Here is a 22476-nt window from a genome sequence, read left to right on the forward strand (position 1 = left end):
GGAACCATAGATCTGCCTTCCAATACCTGAAGGGGTCCTACAGGAAGGCTGCAGAGGAACTTTTCATGAGGATGTCTAGAGACAGGACAAGGGAGAATGGTTTGAAGCCGAGGGCGACTAGGCTTAGACTGGAGTTTAGGAAGAAGTTCTTCAGTAGGAGGGTGGTGAGAGTCTGCAATAGGCTGCCCAGGGAGGTTGTGGCTGCCTCCTCCCTGGGGATGTTCATGGCCAGGTTGGATGAGGCTTTGATCAGCTGAGTCTAGTTGAGAGGTGTCTCTGCCCATGGTGGGGAGGTTGGAGTGGATGATCTCTGAGGTCCCTTCCAACCAGAGCCATTCTAGGATTCTAAGAAACATGATTGGAAATGAATGTTCAAGAGATTAAGGCTACTGATGTGAAAAAGTGCAGCCAACAAGAGAAGTAGAAGGCCTTCCATTTTGATGAGTTACAACCAGTAGAATAAAATTAAGTGTACTAAAAATCACGAAAGACACAGCTTCAACTCTTTGTCTGAGGTCTTTCAATTTGATCTACAGATCAACACGTGCCTTGGGTGTTGTTTTAATGGACTTTTTGGGGTGAGCCTTTTTTGTGGTGTTGTGTACTTTTTAACACACCTCCATGAAGATCACCTCCCTCTGATCGAAATGTGCCTTTCTTCATGGTGCAGTTGTTGCCCTGGCTCTGGTTTCAGGGACAGTATTCGGGTGATAGTTCTTGTTTGGCTGGTTGGTGGCAATGTTCAGAGATATGGCTGCTGCTGTCTCAAAGAGCCACTCAAAGGCTGCAAAGATCCTAGCCTGAGCAATTTAAAAAGCAAATCTCCCTGATAAGGAATTATTAATTTCACAGATTATGGTTCTTGCAGCCCCAATGAGATTTACACTCTTCAGTGTTGGATTAGCTGACGGCAAACCTCCTCACCCTATGTATCAGCTTGTATGTAAACAAGGAAATGGCATCATTCCTTCCTGTGGGTCATTTGGTGCATTTATGAACAGTAGCATAATTAAATTTCTGGAAGCCCTGCTTCATTAAGGCAAGGAGAGCTCAAATTATCCTTTGGTTTCTTGAGGGAGGGGAGGTTGCAAGCATGGATGACTTGGATATGTGCCTGTATCCTGCTAGCTTTCTAGAGACTCTTTCTTTTGGCAGCAGAGTGTCAGCACCAGTTAATGTTCTATTAATCAGTCAGATGGACCTTACTAGTTGTTCTGCCTGAGTTCCATGGAAGGGACTCAGGCAAGCTCAGAAATTTGTAATGAGTAATTTAAGTGCTACAGACACCAAATATTTTAAAGCATAACTAAAAGAGCTTGTTGGCACAGCTGGAGTTCCTGCTCGTCTGTGGCTTGGGCTGCACAGGAGACAAAAAAAAAGTACCGAGAAGTTTATCTCCTGCAAGGAAAAATTCTGTCAGAAGGGAGTATATGACCTGCTCAGTGTAAGCCTTGAGACTTCAAAAGAAAATGCAAGATGAATGAAGGTTTTATAAAATTCCAGCCCTTCACCTCTTAAGGAAGGGCTGCAGCGTGTACTTTGAGCCTTCATCACACGCTCTCACGCACAGCATCAAGTGCTGCTTTGTATCAAATGGAGATTGACAACAGTGTTTTGCTGCATCTGTTCTGCCCACATAAGAAGCCAGCTTCACAGAGTAGATGTGTCCTGAGGCTTAAAGTTCTTATAAATATGAGAATTTCCATTTTTTATAGTGGCAAGTTGGGTATGGTATCCAGCTGTGGATCTGCTTATATATTGTTTGCAGTGCTCTCTGAGCTTGTTTTAGACAGTATCTCGCGGTCTGTTGTCTCACAGATCCTGTGATTAATGCTTATTTACAAAAACTTGTGTAAATAGCTTAGAACCCAGTCAAACAATGTGCAAGTTAAACAGTGTGGTGCTGAAGATTGCAATGACATATGCCAGGAGACTGCTGAGTTTGATAGTGGGTAGTCTTCTTGAAGCACCCAACGGCTTCGTGTGCCCCCCCGGGATCGTTGTTTTAATAGCATTTAAATTGATCTCTTCTGCATTGGCAATATCTCATAAACTTGCCATGTTTCTGGTTTGCCACGTGCAGTATCTCTACAGAGGAAATACAGCACGAGTTACCTGTGTTTAATTGTTGACATTGGTATAAATAGAAGGTTTACAAGAGCTTGTTGCTGGCTCTGTTTTTATGAGCCACGAACTGTACATTTGGGCAAGGCACACATTATTTTTATCAAAATCACAGGGCTGTAGCTGATGTTAGTTACTTTAATTGCACTGTTGCTGCATATCAGAGTTCTATAAATGGTGAAAAATTCACTTCTGCTACATTCTGTCCAGTTCTGGGCCCCTCAGTTTAAGAAGGACATCGAGACACTTGAACGTGTCCAGAGAAGGGCAACAAGGCTGGGGAGAGGCCTTGAGCACAGCCCTGTGAGGAGAGGCTGAGGGAGCTGGGATTGTTTAGCCTGGAGAAGAGGAGGCTCAAGGGCGACCTCATTGCCCTCTACAACTACCTGAAAGGTGGTTGTAGACAGGAAGGGGTTGGTCTCTTCTCCCAGGCAACCAGCACCAGAACAAGGGGACACAGTCTCAAGCTGTGCCAGGGGAGGTTTAGACTCGAGGTGAGGAAAAAGTTCTTCACTGAGCAAGTCATTCATCATTGGGATGTGCTGCCCAGGGAGGTGGTGGAGTCACCGTCCCTGGAGGTGTTCAAGGGGAGATTGGACGTGGCACTTGGTGCCATGGTCTAGTCATGAGGTCTGTTGGGACAGGTTGGACTTGATGATCCTTGGGGTCTCTTCCAACCTTGGTGATACTGTGATACTGTGATTCTAAGTCTCAGTGGAGGACTTTGATGATTTTCCCTTAACCTCATTAAGGAAAGTTTCATCTTAAAAAAGGGTTTGGTGTTGTTTTTTTCCTTTAGGTGCAGCTTTTGTATGAATTGGCTGAGATCACAAGTAAAGTTTGGAATAAAATCCAGAGGAAAGGAGTTCTCTATCAATCTCCTGTCTACACTGAGCCCATGACGGGACCTGCTCCTCCTAGCTCTCCAGTTAAAAGCAGCGTTGGTACTGCTCCGCCAGACACCAGCACGTACAGCCCATCTGCTGACATCGGCACCACTACGGAGGTAGGCTACTGCAGATGCAAAGTGCCACCCAAGGTCTGACTCAGGAGGTGTGGGGTGGAGCAGGCAAGCAAGAGTCAGAAAGAGCAGTAGTGTCACTTTGCTCCAATAAACTAGTGATGAACAGTTCCTGGCTCTCCTTGGTGGAACAAGAGGAAGGAGCAAAGAAACCCACAATCAATTCTGCTTCTCTGTTTATTGCTAGTCTGGGTTGCTTCTCTTTGAAGGGAATGAATAGTAAGTCTCATCAGAAAATGATAGTTCATGTTTTCAGGTTCAGGAGAATGAGGCATAAGGCATAAGAACAGTAACTGATGTTTTGGGGGTACCTGTGATAACTGTGAATCACCTCAAGCAGCTTCAGCAGTCAGCCTGTCATGCTGAAGCCAGTACTACAGTGTCAGTGGAGAGCTGCCACGTGTAGACTGTACTGGCAGCCATGGGAGTGAGACGGATGAACAGGTACTTGGCCAGGTGTTTGAGACTGTAGGAAGTTTCACCAGGGAAAGCTGTTTGTCCTTTGAGAGTAGTCACTGACTTTGTTATCACCACCCTACCTTGCTGTAGATAGTACTATCCTGAAATTGTGCTTCTCCTTTGTTTGAAAATGGTTGGATGTAAAGAAGAGAGAGAGAACCTGGTCAGTTCTGCTGTCTCCAGCTGCTACTTTGTACTGCTTCAGTCTGCTGTGCACCTCAGCTATATTTTGTATAACACAGACTTTATTTGAAGAAAAATGACCTCCTCAGTATGCTCAGGTGTGCACAGAACCCTGCTATAGTTGCAGGGATGCACCTGAGTGGCATCAGTACAGAGAGGTATGCAGCTGTTCTGCGCCCCAGAAGCAGGCAGGGGAAGCTGACAGGCCTTGTGGACAAGAAACGGAGACAGATTTTTAACATTTTTTGGTCTGCTGTTAAGTGCAGCAGCAAGTTCTACCTGTCACATTGCCTAATGGGCTGCAGATGTCAGGCTGTTCAGCCATGCTGTTTGTCAGGAGGCCAAGGTTTTCTGCTGGGTGTAGACACAGTCCTCCATGGCCAATATGGATCATTGTCCGTGACATCTGCCTTACACAAAAGACTTTTTATCTGGGGGCCCTGTTCGTTCACAAGAGCCTAAGTAGTGAAATCCAAACAAGTATTTGAGAAACCAGTTGCATTGTCTTGCACCAAAGTATGGATGAGCTCTGAATATTTTTTCCAGGTAGGTGCTGAAGAAGTAACTTTAATTTCAAAAAGTGTGGAAGTGGGGTAGGGGATTTCAGAGTGACCTAATGCTTGTCAGCCTCATGTGTCATGGTATGCATCACATACTCTTCATAGACTGGTGTAGAAAATCTGAGCCCTGAGGAACTGGGGGAGGTTGGATACAGGAAGGCAAAAGTTACCTTTAATACATCACAGAAATGGTGATTGCAGGAACTGGGATGTCAGGGAAGTTAACCAGCTGATAATAAGTGATACAGCTTGGAAGTGGAGGGTGGCTGAGAATGACTTGCTTTCAGTGAACAGCAGAGTGGAAAGAGAAGATGGAGACAGCTGAGAAAGCTGGAGCAGCATTCTACCATTTCCCTGGGCCTGATTTATCTCTGACTATGGCTTTGCTGCTGGTTGGAGCTGGACCACTCCTTTCCCATCCCAAAGAGCCTGAGTGATAAAAGCAGATGAGGCAGTTATAGTGCAGGCACTCACTGGTCAGGGCACCTAATACCAACAAATCCTTGCTCAATTGCTGTCTTGGGACAGGCAGGCCTGAAAAAACCCCTTGCAAATCCTTGGAGAAGAAGAAAAATATTTTTATTTTAATCTATTTAAATGCTTCATACTATTTAAGTGCTTCACATCTTTGCATTCTCTAAGATGTTAGTATTGACTACTTATGAAGGCATATTTTGGTTTTTAGATGTTTGATGGTACTTGATATTGGCCTAATGTTAGTCACAAGGAAGTCAGTGGGGCAAATCTAGGTCCATGTTGTTTGTGGCCATGAGAGCCAATGACATCCTGGCCTGTATCAGTATAGTGTAGCCAGCAGGACAAGGGAGGTTATTCTTCCCCTGTACTCAGCACTGGTCAGGCCACACCTTGAGTACTGCGCCCAGTTCTGGGCCCCTCCATTCAAGAGGGATGTTGATGTCCTGGAACGTGTTCAGTGAAGGGCAACAAAACTGGTGAGGGGCCTGGAACACAGCCCTGTGAGGAGAGGCTGAGGGAGCTGGGGTTGCTTAACCTGCAGAAGGGAAGGCTCAGGGGAGACCTCAATCCTGTCTACAACTCCCTGAAGGTAGGTTGTAGCCAGGGGAGGTTCAGGCTGGATATTAGGAAGAAGTTCTTCACAGAAAGTGATTTGCCATTGGAATGTGCTGCCCAGGGAGGTGGTGGAGTCACTGTCCCTGGAGATCTTCAAGAGACTGGATGAGGCACTTAGTGCCATGGTCTAGTTGATTGAATAGGGCTGGGTGATAGGTTGGACTGGATGATCTTGGAGATCCCTTCCAACCTGTTTGATTCTATGATTCTATGATCTGGAAAGTAAGTCTCTGTATTTGTAAATGATAACATTTTTTTCCCCCCCAGACTATTATAGCAGTAATATTTTTAATGGAAGAAATAGAGCAGGCAAAACATAACAATCGAGTGCATCAGCCACAACTTCACCTTGCAGCTGTGTATTTTATAGCCAGCACTGCCAACAGGCAGCAATGAAGTATAGAGAGTAATTAAATAATGTGTGTTTCAGCAGGTTTGACTTAGGGCAATTTTCCAGAGCTTTGTGTTTTATCAGAGTCTGTGTTTTCTTCAGCTGTTCCTATTTTTTTGTTTAGAAAGTCTTTAAATCTTGAAATCCAGCAAACAGAAATACTGTGCTGTGTGATGGGGGAGGGAGTCTGAGTTTTGGGATTTTCTAGTTTAATGTGTTATTTTGTTCCGTAGGAGACAAATGATTATTTTTAAAGCTTCTTTCAGCTGCAATGGACTTGCTATAAATGAATCAGAAGAAAGCAAACTCTCATGACTGTTTATATTCAACAGCAAAAGAAGTGATTTGTTTATGTGAGCTGGGGATGATTTATATTTTAAGCTGTGTGTAATTCTTTTCATGCTGACAAGTCGATAGCGAGCGCCACAGTGCTGTGTGCATGGAGCTACCTAGCTTGCTGCACTCGAGCCTGGGTGGTGGTAAGACAGGGAAACATGAATGAGAGGCTTAAGTCCTGGAGGGCTGGAAGCACTTTATCATTTTTACCATCCCTCCTTTGGAGCAGCAAAAGCAAAGGTAGTACAGCCTACAACAGGCCACTTGTTACTGTTTACTTAAGTACAAACAGTGGTAGAAGTGTTTAGTCCTTGGGGAAGCTTGGTGATTAAGCAAGAACGCAGAAGTTATTTTGATAAGGCATAGCATTAGTGTGGCCAAACTGTGATCATCCCTGAGCTTTAGGCAGGCCAAGGATGAAGGCTTCTTATGTTTGGGTCTTCCTGATGAACAAAGATAAATTCTGCAAAGAAAATAAACTTAGCATATTGGTCAATTTGCAACAATCGGCGAAAGAATTAAATTGTATATTTTAGGTCTTGGCATGAAAAGTTGTGGGAAAATAGTTCAGGGTTTCCGACTCTTTTAACTGGAGTTTTTTCTGTAGATCTGGAAACAGAGCAGAAAATGAATGCATAAACATTTTTAACTGCAGCAGGCTGGGTGCTGAAAATCCAAAGTGAAAACAAGAATAATGCAGCCTCTCTTCTCACTTCAGTTTCTTCATTTCCCCCTGGAAAATATCCCTAAGAATTTGAGTTTATTTAAAGCAAAACAAAACAAAACAACAATAAAAGAGATAGATGTCAGCTCCTGCAGACCATCAGTTTTGCAGCCCCTGTGACTGCCCGATGGTTCTGGTTACAGAAACATTAACAGAACGCTAAGGAGAAACGCGATCTCTTCATTTTTCTCCTCCCAAAGGATAGCCATATAGCAACATCTGCCTTCAGAGGAACATCTGCATTGCCTCTGCCACTGCAAAAGAAAATGGGCCAATTCAACTGTTTACATATGGTTAAATGGCAGAAAATAATCAGTGTGTGCACGTTGAACTGGAGAATAGGAGAACGGGAGGAGCAGGGCCACGGCGCTGGGCAGCTGGGGCTCTCTGTTGGTCAGCTCCGCAGCTGGCACTGCTGCACACAGAAGCTGTTATCCCTGAAAGCCTCAGCTTCATGCCTTCAGCTGTACTCTCAAGGTAGCTGGTCCAAGCAGTAGTATACAGCAGTAACTTGGAATATTGGGTGGGAATGTGGTAACTTGAGTACAGAATCACACTGCAAAACCGAGTACATGTGAGTCGAGGCCCTGGTTAGGACTTGCAGGCCCTGTGGTAGAACAAGTTCCAAAATCATGCTCCAAGTGTCTGATCCTCAGCTTACTCTGCCTCTGCCTGTGTCCAGAAGTTCCCAATTCTTCTGTTTCTGTTAACTGTATTTGACATCAACATCCTGTACTTCAGCCTTAGAAATGCAAAGCCTGCTTTTCTTTTTCAAGTTGTCTACCTGCACGCCTAGGGCTCACTTGTGCCTACCTGGAGTTTGGTTGTGCAGCTACAGGAGTGTGAGCCACGCAGTTTGAACAGGATTTAGTGAGGTCACCTCACATGCTACAGGAATTAAAGTCTGAGAAACATCTGCAAATCAGACAAGCATCAGCACAAACAACATTGGAACGATGCTCGTGTTTGCCTCCTCCCTGGGGGTATTCAGGGCCAGGTTGGATAAGGCCTTGAGCAACTGAGTCTAGTTGAGAGGTGTCCCTGCCCATGGCGGGGAGGTTGGAGGAGATGAGCTCCGAGGTCCCTTCCAACCTGAGCCATTCTCTGATGCCAGTGAAAGCTTAGCTCTAGCAATAGGAATGGAAGCTGCAAGCATCTTGGCCTCTTTTCCTTGCCTCTGTGTTTTTTGATTATAGCATATCATCTGGTCTGTTCCATTATGTATTTAGAAAAGGAGAATCAGTTTCTGAGGATACACCTGGGCCAGAGCCTGTAACTCTGTTTCTTGGTAAACTTCATAGATATAATAGGCTTGGAAGTTGGTAGGGGCCCCCAAATGCAGAATTTGCAGCTGTTAAATTTGACTGCACATTCCTGAGCTAGTTTGCTTTTTATATGTGTCTCAGGTTATGATAGATAAATACAGCTCTTCAAGAACCTCACAAAGACCATAATAAGTAACCTTGTGCCAGAATGATGAACTGACTGATTCTTTGACAGGAACAGTACATCATTTCATGTCTTCAGAAAGTCAGCTTTAAAAGAAAAGTGTGGGGAAATGATGGCCTCCATTTTCTGCAGGACTAAATTATCTGTACACTCAAACCACTAAACACAAAACAGCTCTCTGTGGGCAAAGAAAAAAGAAGGGAAGTTAAACCAACATTAATAAAACACCTGAAGACATTAAATTAATGGAAGTAAAATAACCCAAGTATAAAAGTCAAAACTTGCCGTGGTGGCAGGACGTGTTTGCTGTTAACTGTACACTATTAAGTTTCATTTACTATTGTTTTCTTCTTTCTTTAACTGCTGGACATGTAGCCATCTGCCAACATTTTAGTACAAAGTTGATTTTTCTTAGAAAAAAGCATTTTGGAACATGTCCAGTGGGAGAATCAGGGTGTGTATGGAGGGTGAGGAGGAGGCTGTCTCTCATTCCCACCTCCTCCATCACAGCTTATAAATTGCAGTTTGGCAAAGTGTGCCTAAAGTGCTGCAGTACAGAAAGAATTTGGAAGAGGGTCCAGCTGTTAATAAACAAACAAATGAGCAAATAAATAAATACATGTTTGTAATAGAACAAAAGGAATAGAGTGCAGCATATCAGTTCACAGAACATCAACAGTGGCTTGAACTTTGACTTGAACTGTAAATAAACAAATTCTTAGGTTTAAATAAGTAGTGTTTCTCTCTTTCCTTAACCTTGCATTGACTTCTGTTTCTTGATACCCTGTGAAATCTATCTGAAGATGTCATCAAAGGGAAATTGTCCTTTCCTGACTCCTTCCTTCAAAGCTGCTGAAGGCATCCCTCAATTGCAGAGTACTACTGACTCCAATATCTCTAAAGCATGAGATTTGATGAGAAGTCGCCTCAGACACAATGGAAGTTCGACACAGAAGCATCATCTTTTTGAGATACCAGTCAAAGGCAAATTGTGAGGGTGTGGCAGTGTCAAAGAACCACGTGGATGAGTTACACAAAAGAAACCAGAAGGAAGGAATTTATGGGCAGAAATTGGAAGGCATAGAACTGATGCCATGCTGATGGCGTGAAATCGCAAGTGATGGAAAAGGAGGAGGCTTCTCTGACTCAGAATGATGACTTCATTTGTAATTTACAAATAAAGACTCATTAAAACTGAGTTACAGGGAAGCACAGAGAAGAAGGTCAAAAAACCCCCAACACTCACCATCAGTGTGTTTGTAGTGTAGTGGTATGACCATCCCCAGTGGCTCTTCCTTTGGCCCCTTCAACAGCTCTTTGCTCCTTTGGCTTTCGTCATTCTTATCCTCTTCCCCACTGCATCTCAAAATATTCCTATCAGCCTGTATTTGTTTGGTTTTCAATGATGATAGCATTTCATTAGCACAGAGTTGATGAGGAAAGCTCTCTACACCAAGTGGAACTAAGTCCTGGAGCCTTACAGTTGTACCACAGAATCGTTGCCAAAGTCTGTTACCTCTACCTAAAAAACAAATTAATATATGCATTTTATTTTTCTCCTGACGTTAAAAAATGCCTTGACTCAAACATACCAGCACTGAGCCTGTGCTTATATAGTTTGGACGTCTGCATTAGTCCAGATGGGAGGAAAAAGAGGAGCAATGCAGAGCAATAGTTTGTTTTCCTCAACTTCTGCGTCTGCTTTCTAGGGTGATTCTCTTCAGGGCGGTGATGATTCCCCGTTCTCAGACTCCATTACGTTGGAACAAACCACCAGTAACATTGGAGTCTCCAGTGGCCGTGTCAGCCTGTGGATGCAGTGGATGTTGCCAAAGATTACCATCAAGTTCTTTGCTCCTGATCCTAGAAACAATGGCACAGGTACTCAGCCTTGTTTGCTGATCTTTGATCCCTTCGGTTATTTTACAGCACGCTGTTAGCTGCTCCAAACATTCTGTATCAGTGCTAAACACTGCCATGCAGAAGTTTGGGGTTAGATCTCTATTTTACACTACAGTAACTGGCTGTAGTTAGGTTAGTGCATGAGAGCAGGGTTGTGCTTTGCCACAAACCACCTCTGCGTGGAAAGATGATGAAATTGAAACTAAATTGGTTACTTGACTAACCAATGTGGGTGCCCCAGGGGGTGTCATTAGAAGCAATCAATTTGAATTTTGCTAGGATTTAGTAGTTTGGTTTGTGTATGCCCATGTTTAGACAAGTAGCTCTCTCTTGATAATTTCTAATTTAAGATAACATCACAGTACAGCCCTTGAAATCCTGGAAGGTTTAGTATGGAGTTCAAGGCAGAAGTTTCCACTTAGGTGTTGAAAAGAGGTGTGTGTGGTGCACAGCTTCTCCTTTTTCCCTTGAGACTGAAGTCAGATTATCACCCAAACATTGATTATTTGGGTGCAGCTTGGATGATGTGAATGTGCTGCCGGACTGGAAACACTGCTGCTTAGAAACTGACATTGTGACTCAGAGAAGTGGGATAAGGAGACTGCTGATGAGAGCTGGTTTCCCAAGAGATGTACTTGAGCCTTTGGTTTGAAACAACGGGGGAAAGAAATGCCAAGTGTTGCTGGAGGAAATATCTTGACCCAAAAAATGTTCATTTTTTGGATGCCTTATATTATGAACAGCTGAACTAAAAATCCAATATCTAAATCTCTCTGCATCTCTGCATGGAAAGATTTGGATTCTAGGATTATGTTTTTTCTGGTTCCTGTCTGTGTGGCACCTGAGCCAAAGAAATGCTTTTGGAAGAAACTTTGGGTAGAATCAGCATTAGCCTCTTGCTAATTAGCCACATTGCTAAATGTGGGAGCTCAGGCACGTTTCTTGCTTTACAACCTGCAAGTTTCAGATGCATAAGCAATACCTGTGGTTTTCTTGGACTATTGCAGAAGTTTGTGTTGTCAGTGAACTGGAAGATCTCAGTGCCTCAGTGGATATGCAGGATGTCTATACCAAAATCAAATGTAAAATTGAAAGCTTCAATATTGACCATTACAGAAACAGGTAATTGCTGGTGCTTGCTCTGCTTTAATTTCAGGCTCAAAGAAGGAGGCAGGTGGGGTTTTTTTCTTAATTCTTAACTTGAATTTAAAGTAAATTGCTCACTTCTGTGAAATTATCCTAACCTTCTAAGTAATAACAATTCCATTTTCTCAGAATTCTGTCTGATTGCAAAGGAATCCTTAGAAACCATTGCAAATCAGGGGAGCATTTATTTACGTGTAGTGCTCTGCTGTACATTAAACAGAAGTCTGTTCGTTATAGGAGAACGTCTGAATGGGGAATTCTTTAAGTAGTGCCTCATTGTGTGTTGGCAAGTGCCAATATTTGATGATTTATGGTACTGCACTCTTGGATATTAAAAAGAAGTGGCTAAAAAATAGATTTGTTTCCATTGCCATGGCTCAGTAACCCCAACACAGGGAGCTAAGCAGATCATCTGTGTGACACAGCATAATGTTGTACAGACATACCCCAGGACAGGACACAGAGCTGTTGGAGCAAGTCCAGAGGAGGGCCACAAAGATGTTCCAAGGGCTGGAGCACCTCTGCTATGAGGACAGGCTGAGGGAGCTGGGGGTGTTCAGCCTGGAGAAGAGAAAGCTCCAGGGGGACCTTAGAGCTGCTTTCCAATACCTGAAGGGATGCTACAGGAAGGCTGCAGAGAGACTTTTCCTGAGGGTGTCTAGAGCCAGGCCAAGGGGGAATGGTTTGAAGCTGAGGGAGAGCAGGGTTAGACTGGAGCTGAGGAAGAAGTTCTTCAGTAGGAGGGTAGTGAGAGTCTGCAATAGGCTGTGCAGGGAGGTTGTGGATGCCTCCTCTCTGGGGGTCATCAAGGCCAGGTTGGATCCAAAGCACATTTATTGTAACTTTTTTTTGCTTAGAGCCATTTTTAATTTGTTCCTTTTTGGTCTTCTCCTCTGCCATGCCCCTCCTGCATTGGCTCAAGCCTTGGGGGAGACTGCTGGTCACTGGGGCAGTGTGGAGGTGTGTTCCTTTCCTGCACTGACAAGCTGAACAGACGCACCTTGCTGGTTCGACCCGTCAGCAAGCAAGACCCTTTCAGTAACTTCTCTGGCTTCTTTCCCTCGGTGAGAACCTTGCTTCAAACCTTTTACTACACAACATCCACTGAGAAATGCCAGTTGGAATTAAAACCCAAACCCCAAAATGGCCTTAGGTTCTTGTCATCAATTGTATTTTGTGGTACTGAATATCAGTTATGTATTAGTGATTACACTTGATTACGCTATTGGTTATTCTGTCTCGTTGATTGTATTAGCTGGGTTGGTTCCCTCTTATTTCATAGTAGTTGTCAATCTTTTTTGGGGTTTTTGTAGGTAGAGGAATTTTATTTATTTGTTTTATCCCTTCAAACAGACAACTGCAAAACTTCTGGATGGCTCACACCAGCAGCATGGGTTCCTTTCTCTCACTTACACCAAAGCAGTGACAAAGAACGTCCGGCACAAGCTGATCTCGAGGAATGAACGCAGGACGTTCCATAAGCTGTCCGAAGGTCACACGGATGGTTCCCCTCACTTTCTTCATGAGATCCTTCTCTCTGCTCAAGCCTTTGATGTTGTCCTCTGTTTTCCCCTGCTCAATGCAATTGCAAGCATTTTTCAAGCCAGGCTGCCGAGGAGCCCAAAGGAGAAGAGAAAGTCACCAGGCCAACCTATGAGGACTCATGCTCTGACTTCCCGCAACTTGCCTCTGATTTATGTCAACACTGGTGTCATAAGAGTCTTCTTCCCCAAAAATGAGGAAGATCATCACCCTGCAGAGGGTACAGTATTTTATGCTAGGGTCTTTTTTGCTGTTGTCTGATGTAGATAAATGCTCTAACTTAGTTAAATCATTGACTGCTGCTAGTGCCTTCAGTTGTAAGGGTCAGTTAGGAAGCGTAGCTCTCATGCCACTTCTCTGCCGATTTGCTGAAAGCTTCTTTTAAGTTTGCATTTAAAATATGAATCTAACAAAAAGTGGCCAAAAACTGTGAAAAGAGAACCCAATTCTGCAGTAGTGATTTATGTGGTAACTCTTATTATGTTGAAACCAGTTCAGTCTTCTATGGATGCCTATTCCAGCAAGGAGGCATATGCAGGGAGCCTTAGCTCTTGTGCAATGGGCACCTAGAAACCCGTGCACTAGTGAAGCAGGGGGATGAATGTTACTCAGATGTACCTTGTGACTAGTGCCCAACTGAGGGGATACATTTATCATTTATGTAGTAAGTGTTAGTTGAAGCTTTTCAGACTCTCTTATGCAAGAGGCTTTCAGTTATTTGCAGAAGTGTGGCTAGAGGCAGATGTTCTTTCAAACAACAGGCAGTAGCCATCTGATTGATAGATAATACTTTTTTTGGTAAGAAATTATTTCCTTTTCATACATAAAATGTATTTACACCCCTGTTACAATCATAGAATGCATTGGGTTGGAAGGGACATCTAGAGGCCATCTAGTCCAACCCCCCTTGTGAACAGGAACAGCCCCATCTAGATCAGGTTGTTTAAGCCTGACCTTGAATGTCTCCAGGGATGGGACCTCAACCAGCTCCCTGGGAAACCTGTTCCAGTCTTCCACTGCCCTCATAGTAAAGAATTTCTTCTTGATGTCCAGTCTGATTCTACCCTGCTCTAGTTTAAAACCACCTCCCCTTTTCCTGTCACTGGAGGCCTTTGGAAACAGTCCCTCCCCAGCTCACTTGTAGGATCCTCCCAGGTGCTGGAAGGCTGCTCTTAGGTCTTCCTGGATTGTTCTCTTCTCCAGGCTGAGCAACCTCAGCTTGCTCAGCCTGTCTTCATAGGAGAGGTGCTCCAGCCCTCTGATTGCTTCCTTGGCCCTCCTGTGGACTCTTTCCATCAGGTCCACATCTTTCTTGCATTGAGGACCCCAGAGCTGGGCACTGTACTCCTGGTGGGGTCTCGCAAGAGCAACGCTGGACATGATTATCAGTGCAGCCCAGGATGCCACTGGCCTTACACCTGGTGACAGCTGTCAGGAACACGATCACTGCCATTGCCAACAGCTCTAGAGATTGAAAAGGGAAAAGGAAACATTTTTTTTATGCTGCCATGAGATATTGACATCAGTCCTATAGGGGTAGGGGGTTTGCCATTCTGTGCAACAGCACACAATCTAATCCTAAGAGTACAGTCTTTAGAATGTTCTCATAACCTAACTGCAAGGAGTGCAGACAGTGGGAATTTACATAGAGCTTTTGTTTTGCCAACATCCTCTGCAGTTCTCCAACTGGGACTGCTGAAAACACAGGAAGATAAAATTAGACTGCCTGTGTTGGCAAGAAAGAATGATGATTCCAGTTGGAAAGGAGCTCCAGGGCGTGCTATCAAGGAACTCTTTCTAACTAAGCTTTTGTAGCTCTGTGGCTGTATTAAAAAGAAATTATTAGAAATGATCCTTTGCTCATAAATGCATGAAAAGAACAGAATCACTGTGGGTAAGCATGGATGTAGGAAGGAAAACTCTTCCTGCTTTGGAAGAATAATGATAAATGCAGCTTTGCTGAATTAGTAAGAAAGCCAACTCACTTCTGAAATATCCTCACTGAGACAATCAGCAATATTCTGCTTTCATTTCTTCTTTCACCTATGATTTCCCCAAATTCTCATCTGTTTCTGAATGTCTGCTCAATCACTTTTCTGTTGCTTCTTGCCTTCAAGAACTATAGGAATTAGAAGCAATAGGAAGGAGAAAGAGTTGAATATGACCCACATTGGAGGTGTGTTAGGTCAGAGAAGTCTGATACGTTGCAGATATTTGCCCCCATAATACTTTCTTCACTCCCAACAGCTCTGTGTCCCTCTCATGCTGGGAACATCAGAACTGGAGGCAAGATTGGAGGTGGGGTCTCTGCAGAACAGAGCCAAGGGGCAGAATCCCCTCTCTTGCCCTGCTGCCCACACTCCTCTGGCTGCAGCCCAGCACACAGCTGCCTTTGGGCTGCAGGAGGGCACTGCTGGCTCCTGGGGAGCTGCTCAGCAACCAACACCCCCAAGGCTCTTTCTTCAGGGCTGCTCTCAACCCACTCTGCACCCAGCCTGGATTTGTGCCTGGGGGTGGCCCAACCCAGATGCAGGTGGTGTTTCAAGATCTAGCCAACTTTCTACACTCTCTTAATGATGAAGACAACTATAAATAAATAGATAAATATAAATAAATAGATAACAAATAGAAACAAGAATTAATGCACAGCAGAACACTATAAATAAAACTTGTAAATGGCAAGAAATCCTGATAGAAAGCAGTAAAGACAGGGAAAATCCACATCTGGCTAGTTTGAGGACAACAGGAATTGCACTGGGAGCAAAATATCCACGATCACTGGGAAGGACATGATAAATTTGTTGCTAGTGAAAGAGAAAAGGCAGCCTGGTGAATAAATGCACGTCCTGCCTTTGTCGAAGTGATCTATTCCTGTCACTTCAGCCTGGCTCTCCACTTTGAAGTCTCTCCTAACATATGGTTTGTAACATCCTCCTTGCTTACTGTTAAGCAGTATCAAATCAGTCAGACTGAGTAACTTGTGCTCAGGGATCCCAGTCTTCTGAGGCTAATTTTTACCACACCTTGGCAGAGCGGGTTTGAGGCAGATGAGTGTTTATCTGGTCACATGGGAAGTGGAGTGTTCAGATCAAACTAAACAGGTAGTTTTGGTACTGCCCCTCTGAGAACATAAAGGAAAATCTCTCTGACAGGAGTCAGCTAATAATGAATTACAGATTTTTACATGATCATAAATAGGGGTTTATGGCAGATTAGTCTTGTTAAACACAACTGACTTCCATTCTTCATTATGATTTCAGATCTGATTTGATAAAATCTTTGCTTAGGCTTTTGTAACCACAGAATGGTAGGGGTTGGAAGGGACCTCCAGAGATCATCCAGTCCAACCCCCTGACACAGCAGGATCACCCAGGGCAGGTCACACAGGGACACATCCAGGTGGGTTTTGGATGTCTCCAGAGGAGACTCCCCAGTCTCTCTGGGCAGCCTGCTCCAGGGCTCTGGCACCCTCACAGGGAAAAAGTTTTCCCTTCTGTTCCTGTGGCACCTCCTCTACTCCAGCCTGCACCCCTTGCCCCTTGTCCTGTCCTTGGACATCCCTGGTATGTCTGTGTTTGATGAGAAGGAGATACAGCAGACTCAGTCTTTCCCTGTCAGGAAACTTCACCAATTTAGTTTACCACAAGAAATGTGATGCTGTCTTTTTCTGGGCAGAACTTGGGTTTCTATCTGCTAGGCTTTTTATCTGATGTGACCACTGCATTTACAACTCAGAATCTGTACATGTGGCTGAAATTTGAATGTGATGGAGATGAAGTGGAAAGCAGAGATTTTTCTTCTTGGAGTAATTTTGTTCCTGATGTGGAATTCACTGACCAGTGCATATCTTGTGCTTTGTACATGTGTCAGATTTCAGATTCTCTTGTTTCACTCCTGGTGTTTGAACTTCTCATGTGTGTTGCAGCCCATACCACATGCTACTAGAATGGTTCCACTGGAATACTCTGCAGTGTTCTGCAGCTAAGGGACCCTGGCCCATGTTAAAAAGGCTGCACGGCTGGGAGTGCTTCAGGTGCTGATATTTCAGCAGATAATTGTGGGAGAAAGAGCCATAGCATTAAGAGGTCTGTGGGATCCACAGCATTTGGGGCAAACCCCCTGAAATTAAAAAGCATCAGAGTAAATGAGAAGTCACAGATGAGATTTTTAATTGTGTGATAAAGATGATCCAAGGGCTGGAGCAGCTCTGCTATGAGGACAGGACCTTAGAGCTGCCTTCCAATAGTTGAAGGGATCCTACAGGAAGGCTGAAAAGGAACTCTTCCTGAGGGTGTCTAGAGACAGGACAAGGGGGAATGGTTTGAAGCTGAGGGAGAGCAGGGTTAGACTGGAGCTTAGAAAAGAAGTTCTTCAGTAGGAGGGTGCTGAGACTCTGGCACAGGCTGCACAGGGAGGTTGTGGCTGCCTCCTTGCTTGGGGGTGTTGAAGGCCAGGTTGGATGAGGTCTTGAGCAGCTGAGTCTAGTTGAGACGTCTCCCTGCCCATGGCAGGGGAGTTGGAGTAGATAAACTCTGAGCCATTCTATGATAAAACTCTGTGGGGACATTAAATGACAACATTTTTGCCCTTTGTGCCTCACAGCAGTGGCGCTGACTTCACACTTTGGGGTTTTTTTGCATCCGTGGTTGCTCCTGAGCAGAACAGACTCTTCAGCAGACATTCTTGTTTAGATGTTTTTAAGAAGTAGTTTTTCAGTGTTTCTGCTGTGTGCATTTGACTTTTAATCAACCCCATATTTTCTCTCCTCCTAACTGCAGCTAATCCAGCAATTAAAGAAGACACACTGGTTCTCAAGATTGGATCCGTCTCCATGGCTCCTCAGGCTGACAACCCTCTCAGCAGAGCTGTGCTTAGAAAAGACATTTATCAGTAAGTGCTGGGGGAGGGCTCTGGGTTCTCATACATGGTCTCAGAAAAATTCATTTTGAGCAGAGTTAATTGATCAATAAAAAAGGGGTCTGAGCAGGCTGTAAAAATACTTTTCACATACAATCTTTTGATATCCAAACCCAGGTTTTTCTGATTTTCTTCACTTGTGGGCTTTCAAATCCATTTAGACAAATCAAGTTCTTCTGTGAAGTGCTGATGAATAACAGAATTTAAATGTCAAGTCATTACAGAGCTTAAGCTCACAGATGAGAACGTTTTCAGAGGCTTGCTTTTATGCAATGACTACTAAGTTCACCTAAGAGGAAAGGAAGTCTTCCGTGCCTACCAAAGTGCTCAGTAGCCACAGAGTGTGAAGGAGATGGATTTGAATAATAGCAATGGTAAACATAGATTCAAACTGTAGGATTCCTGATGTCATGCAGATCAAAGCTGAAGGGAAGGCAAACTTCTGAGGAGCTCTTTCCCAGTAAACACATTTTCTGTGAAACTGTCATGCTCTGGATTGTGTCACTAAGTGTGTGCAAACCACACTCATCATCCATAGGCAGCCAAAGTGGGGAACATATGTAATCAACATGATAAAAGTAATATAGGGCCCTTAGGAGAGCTGGCAGCCTTGCCAGACATAAAAGTATGGTTGCAAATAATACCAAGTGAGAAAAGTCACAGAAATACAGCTGAACAAGTGTCTTAGACTTCCTGTTGGTCTGTTTTTCAGATGTGGCAATATTTTTAACTACTTCATAGTGCTCTTCAATAGAAATTACAAACATCAGAATCTTTTCCCAGCAGTAAAACATTTACTGCCTAGAAAATGACAGCAAGTTTTACTTTTCCTCAAGACCAGGATTTTTAGGAGGCCATGAAACATCTCCTGTTTCTCCTCTGATCACTTAGAGGTTGTCAGAGAGCCTTTTTGTCTCTTTCTTCGTGCTGCCATGTGGAAATATTTAAATGAACGTTGTTCCTTGTGTGCTTAATTCATTAGCTTAAAAAAAAATGTACAAAATAATGGACATGATTTCAGATGGAGCTTTCATGGAAGAAAGCCTACAGCCTGGTACCAGCAAGAGCTCTGGGTGACAGAGCCTGATCCAACTCTCAGTGTGCCCACAGAAGAGATCTTCTCAAAATTAGCACAAGCCCTTTCTGCTCCCTCTGCTAGAGAAGAGCCTCATCAGATATGCACAACTTCACACATTGCCTTGGGGTGGAAGGGACCCTCAAAGATCATCTTGTCCAACCCCCCTGCAGTCAGCAGGGACACCTCCAGCTAGGGCAGGCTTTACCTGAAATGCACAAATTCTATGCTTCTCAGATTTCACTCAGCTGCTTAAAGGTTCTGAAGCCCTTTAGCATCACAGTTCCTTGAGTCTTACATTCAAAACCCTTGTGAACTAGGTTTGGGCAGTGTATATTTGGGTTTCAGGTCTGTACACACTTACAATGTGCCCCAGCCTTTCTTTAGAGATCAAGGCACCAAATGAGTAATGGAGAAATAAAGCACTGGGCCAAAGACTTCTCTGTTTCTGGCCTCATTGTGGCCAATCTGACAAGGCCATGCTTCCTGTGTCCTTTTCTGAAGAATGTCCTCCACTTGTGGTAGTTTCCTGTAGCTGCTTCAGTGACCATTCTGATTTCTCAGCAGCTCTCAGTCTTATCTGTGTTCCTTTAATCATCCAATCACACTGGCTGTAGTGTTTTTAAACTACATCAGGACAGAGTCTCAGGTTACTCTGCAGAGCTTTATGAGGCAATATTGAAGTCAGTAGTGGGTGGTCTTTTGGCTTTCATAGAACCCTCAAATTGCTCAGCTTGGAAGGGACTTCAGAGATCATCTCTTCCAACCTCCCTGCCATGGGCAGAGACACCTCTCAACTAGACTCAGTTGCTCAAGGCCTCATCCAACCTGGCCTTCAACACTCACACAAAGGAGGCAGCCACAGCTTCTCTGGGTAGCCTGACCAGAGTCTCACTACCCTCCTACTGAAGAACTTCTTTCTAAGCTCCAGTCTAACCCTGCTCTCCCTCAGCTTCAAACCATTCCCCCTTGTCCTGTCTCAAGACACCCTCAGAAGTCATCCCTCTGCAGCCTTCCTGCAAGATGCCTTCAGATACTGGAATGCAGCTCTAAGGTCCCCCTGCAGTCTTCTCCAGGCTGAACACCCCCAGCTCCCTCAGCCTGTCCTCTTAGCAGAGGTGGTTTTGAGATTTCTTAACTTAGGATTTGCCCTTTTTAGTCTGCCCACAGTAGATGGGACTAGGTAACAGAAATGTGTAGCTGGAGCTAATACAGCTTGTTGAATACTGAATAATTAGCTGCTGCAGCATTCTAATCATCCCAGCGTGCCATCTTCTGTCTTTTTCCAGCCTCTTCTCCTCTAATTTGCTGCTGCTGCTTTTAATAGAATAAAAGCCAATAAATCATTGCCTGACCCACTGCCTTTACCCTATTCTTGGTGTGGGGACACAAACTTCATTTGTGGTGTCACTTTGAACAGTCTTCTGTTTAGGCCTGAACTACAACCACATGCAGTTAATGTCACTTCTGTAGTGCTTCATGGGAAGAACTCTTGCTTCTCATTTAGAAACCGTTCTTGTGGAGGCTGGGAAGCTTTTTCATGGCTGAGGGCTAAATAGAATTTCCAAACAGCTTTTGAATTTGTCCTATAAATTTATACATGAAAAACTGAATGTGCTCATTTATTATTAACAGAAGGTAAAGCCTGCAGTGGCTGCGAGTCATACGACAGAAACTGGGCCGCTTCTGGCCTGCAAGCTGAAGTGGCTCCATCTGTGTCTTAGGGAAAACACTTCACTTGCTGAACTTGGAGAGGGAACTAAATTGAGGATGAAATGTTGGAAAAATCATGTGCCCCAAAACTGTGGGCAGAAATCATTTCTTCAGTTGTTATTGGAAGTTGGACAGAAATGGATTAACAGAGGAACTTCAGTTTTCTTAGAGCATGTAAGCATTAGTCTGAAAATAGCTATTTCCTCCAGGAGAATCTGGATGAATTTAGTTGAGACAATTAATACTCTAGGCATGGGGTCTGTGGTGACAGGTTGGACTCGATGGTCTTTGAGGTCACTTCCAACCTTGTTGATACTGTGATAGCACAAAGGCATCTGAGTAGCACAGTAGTAAATGCAGGGCTCCTGAAAGAAGTGCAGTGACACATTTTTAGTTGGTCACATTAAGAGACAAATTCTCCTTTTAAATTGCTGGGGATTTTTTCCCCTACTGAATCCCAGGAGCTGATTTCTTTGCCTTAAGAATTTCTCACTCATTTTGGATTCCTGAGCCTCAGCAAAGGGGCCTTTGTCTTACAGAGTTCTGGTCATGTTTGTTGGTTCCCATCAACAAACCAGCACTTCTGTGCAGAAGAATTTTGTTGATAGCAGAAGGCCTTGGGACAGGGGTGGGGATCAGAGTAAGGAGAGACTGGATAAGGATGCAAGTGAGGCAGCTGTCTAGTTTGGTGAATAGAAGGCTGGAGCCACCTCTGCTGTGAGGACAGGCTGAGGGAGCTGGGGTTGTTCAGCCTGGAGAAGAGAAGGGTCCAGGGGGACCTTATAGCTGCCTGGCAATAGCTGAAGGGATCCTGTAGGAAGGCTGCAGAGAGACTTTTCCTGAGGGTTTCTAGAGGCAGGACAAGGGGGAATGGTTTGAAGCTGAGGGAGAGCAGGGTCAGACTGGATCTCAGGAAGAGGTTCTTCAGTAGGAGGGTGCTGAGACTCTGGAATAGGCTGCCCAGGAAAGTTGTGGCTGCCTTCTCCCTGGAGGTGCCCCTTGCAACCTAAGACATTCTCTGATTCTATGATGATGATTCTGTGATCATTAGAGCTGTGGAGGAGTCAGAGTTAAATGGAGTTTCTGCCCAGCAGTGAAGGAGAGAACCCCATTTTTGTGGGGTTTAACTACCTGGTAAGCTTGTCACTGGGGTGGGGCTGCTGCTTGGAGACAACCTCACTAGGCTGGAGAAAAACAAGACGTTGTGGTCATTTCTTGGCTTGCACGATCAAGCTGTGTATGTTAGAACTTCTGAAGTGGCCAAACACATTTGGCAAAAGAGAGGAAGGTCTAGCAGTTTCAGGGAGGAAGAGTGCTGAGACAGGGAAATGGTGTTGACACCCTGTTGGAGTGAAAGGCAGCCAGTCCTTGAGATCAGAGAAATCACAGTGGAGAGAGATGTAGAAATAGTACAACTACAGGAAGAAACAAGCAGATTCTTGGAAGCAGAAAGCTGCATTTCGCAGTTCTGGGCTCGCTCTTGTTTGGCTCTCTGGTGCCTAGTAAGATAAAAATTCCAACTCTCTTTTTTTTCCCCTCTAGATCTTCATAAAATTCTCTCATCTATGAATCCTTTGGTACCTAACAACAAAAGCACACTTCTGCTGGGGTGTCAGTGTAATGAAATGAAGAGCTTAGCTCTATGCCAGCTGCGCAGAGGCTTCTAGCAGCTGTGATGTTTGTAGCAGTGCTTTGTTCACGTTGGAGGACATCAGTTAAGATTTCTTATCAGCAGTGTCTCAAACTGGAATGCATATTTTTGAGTGGAGGGTGCTAAAATCAGTTCTGTGGTTGATTCTGTTACAAAAAAAATCCTAGGGAAGCATGAATTCATGGAGTAAT

At 44.3% G+C, this 22476-nt stretch overlaps 1 protein-coding gene across 1 annotated transcript in view; it reads left to right on the forward strand.

Annotated features, from left to right (window-relative positions):
- Positions 1-22476, forward strand: part of VPS13B (vacuolar protein sorting 13 homolog B) — a 327037-nt gene that overhangs the window by 157876 nt on the left and 146685 nt on the right. Inside the window, exons 24-29 of the mRNA XM_054167231.1 lie at positions 2924-3130; positions 10049-10220; positions 11249-11363; positions 12310-12451; positions 12741-13149; positions 17708-17819. Coding sequence (XP_054023206.1) covers positions 2924-3130; positions 10049-10220; positions 11249-11363; positions 12310-12451; positions 12741-13149; positions 17708-17819 — 1157 coding nt within the window. The remainder of the gene's footprint in view (positions 1-2923; positions 3131-10048; positions 10221-11248; positions 11364-12309; positions 12452-12740; positions 13150-17707; positions 17820-22476) is intronic.

Source organism: Dryobates pubescens, chromosome 14 (genome assembly GCF_014839835.1).
Source record: "Dryobates pubescens isolate bDryPub1 chromosome 14, bDryPub1.pri, whole genome shotgun sequence".
NCBI lineage: Eukaryota > Metazoa > Chordata > Aves > Piciformes > Picidae > Dryobates > Dryobates pubescens.